Raw genomic sequence first — 13,636 nt, forward strand, 5'->3', positions numbered from 1 at the left:
TCGGTTCCTTTGAGGCATCTGTGAACTACTTTTGGTGTTTCACCATTGTACATAAACTGTCTGTATTATGTTTATATATTTGTTGTTAAGTGTGCAATCCTAACTAATATTATAAATGTGAAAGTAACTCTGTCTGTCTGTCTTTCTGTCTGTCTGTCTTTTCTTCACGCCTAAACTAATGGACTGATTTGTGTGAAATTTGGTTCAGACATAGTCTGGAACTTGAGAAAGGACATAGAATAGTTTTTATTACAAAGAAATACAAAAATAAAAATAAAATTTATTCCGGACATATACCGCCATCTATTGGTCAAACCATAAATCTGCTGCAAGTCACTATTCCACGCGAACGAAGTCGCGGGCAAAAGCTAGTAAAGAATAAGAATAAGAAGGCGTATAAGGGCGAAGAAAATGGAGTTCCGCGCCCCCCGCACACTCGCATTTTAACGCGCTACTTTCTTAGGAGATTTTCCAGTATGGCACCTCCGCTAGTCATTTTGTAATTTTGCACTCCATGATTTTAATCGTGTTGTCCTGTTTTCACGTATCATTGTTTTGCGAGACAACAATAGGGTCAGGTTCCCGTGCACGTTATAATACAGGTTGACATTTTTGTTTGTCCTATTATTAAAGTCTTTTGTGTGGAAAACCCCCCTTTTTCAGTAGTACTTACCTCCTTTTGTCAGTACGTTGGACAAGGTTTGCATTGAAGCAACGTCGGTTGTTAAAAATGTTGTTTTTTTTTTCAAATTGTTTTTCTATGTTTCTTCTCTTGTCGACGTTGTCACGTAATTAATGTTTCGTTGTACATTGTTTTCAGTTGTGAATACTTTTTGGCGTTTTATATTTTGTTTCGAAGTTAATTTGGACAATATTTTTTAAAGAAAAGCTCGCAAAAATGATAGTAGATAAGGTAATTTTTCACAACCCTGTCAAAGGCTAAGAAACTCAGTTTAACTTAGATTTTTAAAAGTCCAATAAAATTACTTTTCCGTTCGGTATTTTCTTTTATATGCATAACCGAACGCATTGTGTACATTTCACGAGGTTTTCCAATTTCTACAAGTATGCCTTTCAAAAGCACATTTAATTATATGAATCAGCAAAAACCATTGTATGGTATTGTAATACCAACCTCTCGAACCTTCCAATTGCAGCATATTTCTGTTTCCCAAGCATTTTGAGTACATACAAACCCATAATGGTTTTTGCTCTTAATATGTAAATAGTGTTCGTGTCACAATTAACTGGTTATAACCAGAACTCGTTACTGGAGGCACGCTAACCTCGTGTTAGACTGTAAATGGCCTGTCGATCACAATGCAGCGGAATTGTGCAGCAAATATATGTTCTCGTTAAGTGTAGGTGAAGTAGGTAGGTAGTTACTTGTACATATTTGAATTTTAATATCTAATTGTTAATACTGTTTGTAGAAGTTTAGGAAATTTTGGTACGACATAGATGCTGTGCCACTTATTCAAAGTTGTACTTTTATCAGGTAATATACAGCGTATTATTAATTTAATTATATGAACAAACGTACAGATATGACAAATAGATAATGTTAGGAAAACAGAGCCTCTTATTTACATACATCATTTATGAGTCGAAGTTGAAAATACGAATTTACGATTGAAAATGCTCGCTTAGCCTGTTAACATAGGTCGGTGAATTACGCCAAATGTTCATAATTCTTCAATAAACTACATTATATTAAAGCAAAAACTAATTTGTATAAATGTGTTGTCAATATCATTGTAAAAATTGTACAATAAACTAGATTTTGTTTGTTAAGCTTGCGATGAGTGATTTCTGTCCGTTTTTAGAAGCTTTAATGAATAAAAAATTGTGTTTGTTTCACGCCTTACTTCATACAAGTTACATAAGTTATCGGCGATCATCCCAAAGTTTATCGTATTTCTGTTTAAACTCAGAGAAAAGCAGTGACTAGAATTTTCATAGTCGAATGTATTTTTCACACAAAAAAAATGTCCATAACAACTATTGAAATCGACTACAAAAACACAAAATGTAGATTTCTTTAATTTAATCAATATAGAAACAAAAAAAGTTGTGAAAAGTTAAAATAAAAATAAAAATTTAACCTACTTTTTATAACTACACGAAAAGTTTCAACAGTTTAATTTTACAATAATAGACCCATAATTAAAAGATAATGCCGAAATAATTATTTGTATTTATACATAGTTTGTATGAAGTAAGTCGTGTCGTAGGCAACCCCCTGTATGTGATGTGTATGTCATGTTATGTACGTGTGCGCTTCTGTTACAGGGTGCTGTTTTGTGACGTTTTTCACTCGCAAAGCGGCGTTGAAAGCCCAAGACGCTTTGCACAATATCAAAACATTGAGCGGGGTAAGTGCGTTTTATATGTTCTTTTTTTTACCTTAATTTATATGTTCGACTGTTGCGGCTTTGCGCATAATTTTTTTCGCCTATGTTTTTTTCGCATTTAGGGTTTTTTTGTATAATTGATAAAAACAAAATGGTAATTTAGTCACATCTATAAAATAAGAATTACCAAGAGGTATCGAGTTGCCCGGGTCACTGGGTTGAGGAGGTCAGATAGGCAGTCGCTCCTTGTAAAACACTGGTACTCAGCTGCATCCGATTAGACTGGAAGCCGACCCCAACATAATTAGGTTAGGAAAAGGCTAGGCCGATGATCAGGATCATCTACAAAATAAATTGTAACTAGGCAAATAAAATTATACGCTCAGCCTTTATATAGGAAATTATATGGTATACGAGAAACATAAGTTTTATGATACAATTGAAGCTGCTGTATTATTGTCATATAATTCAAAATGTAATCGTATTACCACAATGATTTCCCATTCGTAAATTTTTGTTATCCAATTAAATGTTGCGTGCAAATATTAATACCTTTAAATGCGAATTTAAACGAACTATAAACTGAAATAAGCTACTATGTAAGTATGAATTTATATTGTGAAAACATTTACGAATTTCGACAAGACGACGAAGACAATTCTCATTTTAAATACCCATTAAAAAGCTACATATTTTTCGATCTACATTTAAAATTAAATATCGAAAATTTTAACAAACATATACTCAAATATTTCGCCTACGACAATAAATCTAACGTTAAGTTTTCCACCATTTTCATCGTCTATAAACACAGCCCCCATAGACAGGACAGTCGCCCATCTGTCGCCGGCGCTCAGCCAACAAACAGATCAAGATAACACTCAATAAGAATTAATAACATCATCAATGGAACCTGTTGCTAACAGAAAAGTTCCATAACAATCTTCGTTACACCCGGGAAGGGATGAACAAACACACAATTCGATACTCGCGATTGTTATCGAGCACAATGGAATTACAGACTTTCATCCTGTCTACTTTTACCCCCCTCTTTTTTGTAGGGTTGCAACTGTGAATGGTAGTTTAGTGTTCGAGTATTTTTAGACTTATTGAAGTGTAACGTCTATATTTATAGTGATGTAACCATATTATAATTTAGACGAGACGTTTTTCCGCGATTCCACCCACCTCCCATGGGAACTACTACCCGTACCGGGATAGCATATAGCCTATGTTACTCGCAAATAATGTAGCATTCTAACAGTGCAAGAATTTTTCAAATCGGTTCACTAGATTCATAGCTTATAAAGAAAAAAAAATGGTCTTCATTATATTAATATGTATGATAGTTCATATAAGTAAATTAACATAATACCTCCTACAAATAAGGAACTAAAGTATCGATAAGTACCGCCCCGCACTCATATCCGTAGTTGAAAAAATATCCCGCTAATCCGAAACGGAATGGAAGAAAAATAGAACAGTGTGATACGTCTGTTTAGACAGCCCTATGGCCGTGTCGTCTTCATCTCAGTGATAATTCGATTCCATTATATTATCGAGAGAGGTTTTTTCTCTCTCGATTGATTCTCGAATCGCTCGCGTTTTGATCGGAACGCCAGGTGAGGGCTGCCAACTTGAGATAGGTGGAACGAAAATATTTGTATAGTATTTTGTTTCTTTGTTATTTCATCGGGAGGGTGTTGTTTTGTCATTTTGAAACCCCTGTTGCGTTGGGTGTGTACTGTTTTAGTTTTATTATTGTAAGGCTTTAAGGTGTATAGCAATTTTCCGTCTTGGTTGTATAAGGAAGTTTCCTTAGTACAACGAAACTGGTACACGAGTTACAAGTCACAAAAAAAAACAAAATATAAATGACTATTTTATATCAATAGGTAATGTCTCCAACAACACAACAAACTACAGCTACAAAAAAATCCTGAAGTTTATCGAGCAACAAACAAAAAACTTTCTTTCTTCAGAATACCCTCACAAAACAAGTCCGCCACCAAGTCAATCGTATTCACAGCGCAGTTTATCCGCAACTTCCAACTAAATAAGAAGTAGGAGTCGCAACAACAAAATTACAACTGCCTCCCAGCTGAGCGGAAGTGACGAAACTTGGCTAAAACTATCCGCAGTACGACCTTAAATAAATAATAGTCGGGAGTACCAACTTTATACCGTCGAATAATTTATTGCCCCTCACTATCTGAGGTACGAAATCGTAAATTATTGTAATCGGAATGTACCTGCGTTTAATGTTGCTGTTATCAATACTTTGGTCGTGATTATATTGGGAAGTTTTCAGATGAATAGTTGGAGCAGTAAATCTAGTGTTTATGCGGTTTGTTACACGGTAGTAAAAGCGTAGTTAGTGGCCAATAAAATGGTAGTAGCGAACTTTGATGTAACCAATTTGTGGGCTACACATAAAGCTGAGTTAGAGTAACCTTAGAAAGACGTAAAACTGATGTAGGAACACTCTTGTATTTCGGAGAAAAATATTTTTCAGTGACAGAATAATTCACTGCGATCCACAAATTTTCTTTTGAAGTCCAAAAAAAATCTTTTATAAAAAGGATCTTATATGGCAACAGCCTTTAATATACCTACAAACTATGTACATCATACATGATGGTTTTCCCCCACCCTTGCCCTAAGTTTCGTATCAGCAATGTCTTGGGCAACATTTTTGGCATAGTCGGTCTGAGACCGCCAGATGTGGCCGACGCGACGGTCAGAAAAGGTACGCTATTCGAAGAATTTCTGATATTAATTTCGCATCGGAAAATGGGATAGTTATGTTCATTATAATCGCTATTGTGGTCAAGGAAATGTTAGGGTGAATATAGACAAAATATTTTGATTCTATTTAGACGTAGTAGTTTTTACATAAGAGATAAGTTTTGAAATAAGAAAAAAATACCTCCTTCCCTAAGTTTCTGAAAAAAAAACCTGCAGCAATTTATGCTGTGTAATGAACCAGATTTTTTCTTCGATCAAGGCAGCTGGATCTATACCTACCTATTTATTGCTTATTCGTATTTTCCTTGATTTTCGGTCATGATAAAGCGATATCACAGCGCCCCGCGCTGACCTACAAATAACCTTTTACTTAACAAATCAATCAACCGCAGAACACATGTACAGAACACAAATAAGTATAAGAAGGTCCATTTAGACTTAATTTAAAAGTTACGTGCGATGGTCCAAAATTCTGATACCTTTTTTAAGCCAAAAATATTACATACTCTTCCTCATTTTTGCCATCTGTGCAAGATCGAAAAAACCAAAACGTTTTTTAATTTGATAAAATTTTTGGGCGCTGAAATATTTGATTTTTGCCAATACATAATACATGTAAGTAATTTCAAAGATAGTTTTACTGAATAATTATTTACAATTGAGTATTCTGATATTTTCTTTTCCCAACCACCGTATACTCACAATACCTACCAGACGTGTTTGACCGGGCCGGACACGGACCGAACTTTGATCGATAGCCCGGATTTATGATCCGGTTTCCCCCGTCTTAAGTAATTGACCGGCTCCATTAGTGTAGAAGCTGCCTTTCAGGGTTCCGCACAAACATAGTTTATGTTTTGATGTTTAGTTTATCGTGTGTTCTGGGTTTTATTAATTTCGGCTTTGTTGTGGTATTTAAAGAGGGGTATAGGGTAGTAGATTGTTGAGGTCGGTTTATATTCGATTGGATGGGTACTTGAAATAGATCCCTACATACATATACTCGGTATAACTACACAATAAGGATGGATCTTTTCTTGAAGAGATACTAATATAACATACGCCCCCGCGCGTGGTGATACACTGGCCTACAACAATGAAAACATAGGTAAATAGTTTTGACTTTCCACTGTCTGAATCTATTGAGATTAGTCTCGAGTAGAGGGGTGTATGTATTTCCAACATGTATACATAAAATACATACATACCTCCGTATTTATACATAGCTCCACATCGATAATGCACCGGTCAGCTTCCATTCAGTGTAACGTAGCATGTGGGTCCTGGCGCACATGATTAGCCAACGGCTCAAAGGTTGCTTTGAACGTATTGACGTACAAAGCTGTACCTACAGGCTACAGGGCCATGATATTTTCAGTGTACCTACATGCATGAAAGCTACAGAGAAAACTTTGACTTGCAAAGAGAATGTTTGTTGGTGTGTAGGAAACTGTTAGGATTAAGTGAAATAAAATTTCTTGTGAATTTTGTGTAACGTTTAAGTTTTAGAGAGTGAATCAGTACTAAACTTCTAATACACCATTTGGCAAAGGTTGCGCACATACATCTTTGCACAAATCTTGACTGCGTATGGTCACTATTGTAGTTACCCAGGATAGATTAGTGAACAGAAGAACAGTAGTAGTAGTAGTAAGAACAGTAGAAGTTCTTTAAAATAAAATGCTAACTCCACTTGTTTCCAATATTTAATATATAAACAACAAAATATATTGCAAAATATATTCATTATTTATGGAGACCAATTAAAAGTAACCGTATGTGGTCATTTAGTTGCACCATCGCAAGTCCCTACAGAGTATTTAGAAGAACAAAATACTCCCTGATATTGTCCCCTAAATCTTTGCAGCGCTGCAGCAGTGACACGAAAGCGATTAAGCGCTAGAATTGTTTCTAATGACCGGTCAGGGACCATGCTTCCCGAGACGTCGAAGATAGAGTGGTTTAGTTAAGCGATGTTTTAACATTTTGGACCACTTCCAAGGTCTATCATGATCATATATAGGATAAACGAATGTTATTGTATTAATCTGTTTGTAATAATAATAATGTGAATGGGAATGTGAAGAAACAGGAATATCGTTCTCTTTGGCAATTCATGATTCGAATGTGGGATCTAGGAAGACGAAAATGTAGTGATTTGTTTTCGAAGTATGTTAAGACCTATCAAATGCCTTGCGTAACACCCTTCTTTATAAGCTTTCGCTGCATCCCAAGCACAGAACAAGATAACCAATCTAAAATTTCATCCCATCAGACCCCAGTATGTTCAAATCACATCACGTCCAACACTTAAATACCACGTGAACCAAACACGGCTTACCCGCATCGTCGACGCCACACAAGAACCACTTCGCGGTCCTAAGGTCCTGGTAATTACATAAGTAATCGCATAGGTGTAGTGTAACTCAATAAGGCGATTAGTACTCGCCTCACGTGGCCACAGGACGGTCATAGTGATGCCGATTAAGCAATTTGCCGTTAGTCGATCCCTGAATCGAATGACGCCCTGTTACTCGAAGACTCGAATAGTAACGATTGCTTCCCTGAAATGCTATTAGATTTGGAGATTGTAAGCGGAGATGTTAAGACGGTTGAGTGTGCCTTTCGTGTGGAAACAAACGGTGTTATTGGGTTGGTTAAAGTGGATGTTACGTGAATAGTAACTGGTGTAGTTTTGAGATTTCGATCGCATCAGTCTTGTTAATATAGCACAGCTGTATGTAGAAAAAAAGTTCTAATATCCACACTGATTAAAACCGCGATCGAAATAAACCATCCTGTATATTACATTATAGCAGTAACAGGAAACAAAAGGCCTAATACAGTCGAAGCGAAAGCAACATTGTAACAACGGAAATTTAATCAGGAGAAAAATAAGCGAGGCGGAGGAAATATACAATATCTAATTTTCTCCCAAAGAAATCCGATGTAGGAGCACCATTGTATATACGTTTATAACACCAGAACCAATTATCTGTGATATCCAATTTCTTAAATTAATTTATCGCGAAGAGATCGTTGGGCCGACGATAATTGTCAGAACTTGAGCAAGTGTCAAAGAGATCGCGTTGGGCGGTGTTAAATTTTACGAGTTTGCTCTTCGCACGGAGGATTCAGATATCTTTGAGTCTTACGATAATAGTGTCAACGACAAAGAAAAAGTCGCCGGGATTATATTGGATACCTTGCGTTTTATTGTTAGAGACTAGAATGGTGAAAGCGAAGATATATCTTCTTACAAAGAATTCGTTAGCATTTCTCGCTTTCACAGATATATTTTTTTCTCCTAAGATTTCAGAAAGAGAATTCCTGAAGAACCTTCAAATAGGCTAGCCGTAAAAAAGAAAAATGTAGGTCACTCAGAAAATATGTCATGATCACTGCTTGATACTGAGTTTTTCGTCCATCCCGGACCTCGTTTTGTGAGTCCAGCCAAGACATCACACAGCATTCTTTCATCCATTTTTACGAAGAATTCAATCTATAAGGTTTTTCTACATTTTCTGATCCTACCCCACTTGAGTGAGACAATTCAAATATCACAGTGCCAGCAATAATGATGTCTTCGTGTCGACAAAACAATTGTCGACGTATTATTGAGAGTGAGGGCTGAGTTTATTCAAAAAAAGAACTTTGTTTTATTAGGCTTGCGATAAAAATGTTTCACAGTTGCAATAAAACAATCATTCTTTTCCGAAATTAATGAAATTCGAACCCCAGGAAATTACATCCGTGCTCACCCCACAAAAGGAACGGCATTAAGACACCAAACAAATAAAATCTAAACTTCACACCAAGTCCACGCAATTACGTTGGGGAAAAAAACTTCCTAATCACAAATCCGATTGATGGCTCACGAAACTTTTTTAATTTAGTTCCGAGAAACAGGTGCGTACGAATTACTGACTCCATTGTCGAACGATATGAGCAATTTTGTTGGAGTCAGCGAGAGATTAGCACGGGGCCCTTAATCCAAGTATCGGGTCGACGGGGCCCCGTCATATTTCATAATACCCCCCCTACCCGGTTAGGGTGAGTACTCATTGGACCGAGAGCAGCGGTTATTGCGGCATGAAATGGACAGCTCATTAGGAGACGTAATGAGGGCATAGGTATACGTTTGGATAATTTGGCATTACATGCAGCTGTGGAAATTAATCGTTTCAAATTCCCAAAAAATTGTGCAGCAGAAAGTTCTAATTTTGTACTATAACCAACCACTCAATGGGTGTAAATTTTATTTGATCAAAATAAGCTTTCTATCATCACTTCACGCTTCAAAGAGCAGGTACAGTAACATAATACCCCATAAATACAGCCCGCATTTTCACTTAGATTACTTAATTCTTGCTTTCACACAATCAGCATACATTCCGGTATCGTCGAAGCATTTTGGCAATATAATAAAGGGCTCGCTTATCTCTTCACATTACAACGGGCTCGGTCCCCGTGTGTGAAACGCGTAACATAATAATATAATATTAATATCATGAAAATCTGTTTCAGCGTTATTGCGTATAAGGTTTGCGAGTTAATTGTTTTCTTGTGTGTTTTGTGTCTATTGGCTGTATTAGGTTCTTTGTTTTTATTAAACTTTGTAGAAGAGGTAGTGACTTTGCAATATGTTCAAGTATGTATGTCACGGTTAGTCTATGCATGCGTTGTTCTTTCATCGGAAACGCATTAAATCTCCAAAAATATAAACAGATAATCTACATTATCAAAATATCTTTAAAAACACTACGATATAACCGTGGAGAATCTTAAATTTTTCCTGAATTCCTTGAAAGCTTTCATCAAGGTAATCTTTGATCCTAGTATGTCGTGTTAAAGGGGCATAGCAACCTACAGGTGAAATTCATTATCTTCCCTTCGCGACCTCAACTAGGAAAGAGGTCCGCTACCTTCCAATTACAGTCAGTGTAACCTATACCTTAGACCGACCTTCTCCCAACTGTCTTTCACGATAATATCTGTAGGGCGGGCCCGGGTGACCTCACTAGGGTCTTGTGTGCCCGTCCGAGTCTTGATATGTTTATTAAGGACCCCAACTTGATTATGTTTATATAATATACAGTATAAATATAGTACCGTTACTTTATGTTAGATACAACTTTATTTTGGTCACATTTTGGGTTTCTTTTTGGAATTTTGTTGGTTTCGTTATTGGAATCCGGAAAATCGTATTTTGTTATTAGTGAAGGCTTTTGCTGCATGACTGTTAGAGGTTACATAATGTGGTAACCTTCTTTTTTATACGAAATACATTATTATGTAACTCCACCCCAAGTCAAATATAAAATGATTTGCTTGAACAAAAACAGAATGAACCTTCACACACAACTAACACCAAAGCAACGCATGAAAAGCCCTCAAAAAATAAAACTGTCAACCTCCTTTCGACGGCACTTGACGGCATTGAAACGAGTCCTTAACGCTTTGAACCCCACCTCAAAAGTTCCGTTTTCGACTCACAAAAAACCCCTCTCATTTACATCTTGAACCGAGAATGCTGTATTATAAAGAATGTGGAGCAATTCTCACCCTTCACTCAATACTTATAAAACGTATACCTAGAGCATAGTATAGAGATGTACAGTTGTGAAGCTACGTACTAACGTTCGTAAAAAAATCACTCACACGGGCATGTGCATAGACGAGGCTTTACCGGCGTTTTCAGTACTGAGTGTCATGCATCGATCACATGCGTGTGCTCCACAACTGTTTATAAGACAATATATTTAAACTGTGTCTAGAGTGTGCACCCCTAGAGACACTCACTCTCGGATTCATTAAAATAACCGCACCTACGAGTACATATGTATTGGTTACCCGGCCAAGTCGGCTCAAAATGATGCATGGCCGGATAAGACAATGTAGCGGAAAGGTGGACCCAGCTACCCGGGTCGACCTTTCAATTTCCTTGATTGTGACCGGATCGGTGCGGGTCTGGTTTTATTTCTTTATCTGTAATGATTTCTTGATGTACCCATGCGGGTATGAAGTGGTTTCGGAGACTATATTTGTCTCATAAGATTGTCCCTTGTAAGATGGTTTCATTAACTTTCCTATGTCTTATTTTGCTTTTTTTCTTCTACCTGATCATTTCTAAATATTTCTACTTTGTGGCATAAACAGTATTCTGCTGTAGTAGATACGTAGTTTCCAGTATATTTTAAACAAATAGAGCTTCTGCTTTTTACATACATATGCGAAGTTTTTGCAGCAACGAGCGTCTACAATTTTCTTACTACAGTATTGCATTTTCAAAAGCTTTCTCCCGTAATAAAAGTTGGAAGTAAGAACAATATCTGACTGCCAAAATTTTTGGAGTGTGAGATTAAATTTTTGCATTACTTCACTTCTTTATGTTTTAAAGCAAGAACATATTCAGCGACACAAACCTCTAATATGTATATACGTTATTTTACTTCATTTACTTGCTTGAATCATTATATTATCTTTCATCAAGTTGCAATCAAACTTCAGAAGAGACAGCAATTAGGATTTTTGAGTAATGTCATTTTTTATTAAATGAAAGTAAAGCTTCAGTTTTAAGTATTTTCACAACGTAATCACTCCACAGTTCTATCAAAGCCCATAACAACAGTTAGCCATGTATAACCACTCAACCATCAAACAAATACAGACTACCACAGCTTATACAAATTATTGGACCCAAAAAAAACACACAAAGCAAACACATTTGGTTATTGATGACGCACTCTAATATCGTGACAATACCCAAAAGAGGTATGATTGATGGCAACACCAAGTACACAAACTATGGGGAATGGTGTTAATAAATAACCTACGGGCTATGTTTCATGGTGAATTCGGAACACAGTTGATGGATTTTGAATTGTATTTGACTTGTTTCTGACGCAAAACTGTTGTTACAGTTGAAATGGTAGCTTTTTATCCACGTATTTACAGCCACTTGATACAGTCTTGTGTTTTAATGGGCAGTCACCAAATGACTACTACTCCTGCTGTAGGTGCAACGTGAGTGTCAGACTCTTACTGACCATGCCCACCATGTTCCTTCTTTAATCCTTGGTGTACCAGGGCCGCGGTAACTCTTTCGAACAATCCCGGAGCCCCGCTTGAAACAGTCTAGCTTGTATATGAATGCATTTACCTCAACATTTGTTTTTTTTTCAATAATGTAGCAACTATCAAAAGAAATAAATAAATAAATTGATGAATGGAATTTAATACATATCAAATCAAATGGATGTATTATGAAACGCTTACGCCGACTTACTGAAATAACTGTATCTGATATTCATTGGCTCTATAAATAATCAAAACCCAATTCGATGTTGTTATTTTCTAATTTAGTATTCGGTCCTTTTTGGGTCATTGTTCATTCCATGTTTATTGGGAGGACTCATAAATAAATGAAATGTAATTTTCTCTGAAATTATGATGATATTTTTCATGACTTTACTTATTTATTTTTCTAGACGAAAATGCATTACGTTGCCACAATATACTTTTGAAACCTTAGGAATAATTTTGACAACAATCGTCCAAGATTTGACGTCTTCTCTCCCTACAATTCCATGTCCTAGATTGGACATTAAACGCTTCACAGTTTAGCACACAGACGTCATTTACGGACACCCCCCTGTGTGCTCTGACAGTCATCAGAACGCATAGATCCGTTAGATATCCGCCTGGCTGGCTGCAGCATGACAAACCCTTTGCCCCAAGCAGAGTAATTGCGACCCACACCTATACATATAACCTCTAGGTACCTACAACCCACAAGGCAATGTCAACCAAACACAGTCAAGACTATTTGCACCCAATGAAGGATAAATAGCGACCTCTCTAAGCCCTAATAGCCATAGGCCAGCAATATATTACGTCACGTCGGTAATGTATCTTCGGAACCGATAGAGAATCCAATACATAGGAATTATCAATAATGCTATGTGCTAGGGCCACATATATTACAAATTTACCGGTAGCATTAAGTCAGTTTAGGAGAATAATTCTGTTGAAATCATCATTCGAAATTGAATCCTATGTTGGTGATTTCAAAGTTCAATTTGCAGTAACTGTTGAGTGGATATTTTTGCCACTCGAAAATACCCAACGTGTGGCCGCCACATTCCCTAGCCGGTGTATGATTGATGGCCAGCCTAGTGGGCCGGATAAGACAATGTACCGGAAGGAATGACCGGACCGGTTCGGACGATGCACCGCTCCAGCACCGAATTATACCGCCACATTGGAAACTTCATACGGTTTATGGTATGAAATAATGAAGAGGGGCGAAGCGAGTGCTTTATGCTTGGGGTCGGAGGTGAAAATGTGGAATTTCAGAATGGAATGAGAATAGATTGTTTTGATACCTACAGTTTGGAAATAATTATGACTGAAATAAGGATTTTTATAAAGTTAGAAAGAACATCTGAATAAGACATTTAAACGTTCTTAAAGATCCATTGACCACCTCCTGACAGTTAAATATCAATTATTTTAATGCTTACACAAGCATT

At 36.7% G+C, this 13,636-nt stretch overlaps 1 protein-coding gene across 16 annotated transcripts in view; it reads left to right on the forward strand.

Annotated features, from left to right (window-relative positions):
* The window catches only part of LOC110373336 (CUGBP Elav-like family member 1), a 376,248-nt gene that overhangs the window by 244,641 nt on the left and 117,971 nt on the right, over nucleotides 1-13,636 (forward strand). For all 16 annotated transcript variants that reach the window (XM_021330583.3, XM_021330594.3, XM_049840472.2 and 13 more), the window contains one exon: nucleotides 2,293-2,375. In XM_021330583.3, the coding sequence (XP_021186258.1) occupies nucleotides 2,293-2,375 (83 nt within the window). The remainder of the gene's footprint in view (nucleotides 1-2,292; nucleotides 2,376-13,636) is intronic.

Source organism: Helicoverpa armigera, chromosome 13 (assembly GCF_030705265.1).
Source record: "Helicoverpa armigera isolate CAAS_96S chromosome 13, ASM3070526v1, whole genome shotgun sequence".
Lineage (NCBI taxonomy): Eukaryota > Metazoa > Arthropoda > Insecta > Lepidoptera > Noctuidae > Helicoverpa > Helicoverpa armigera.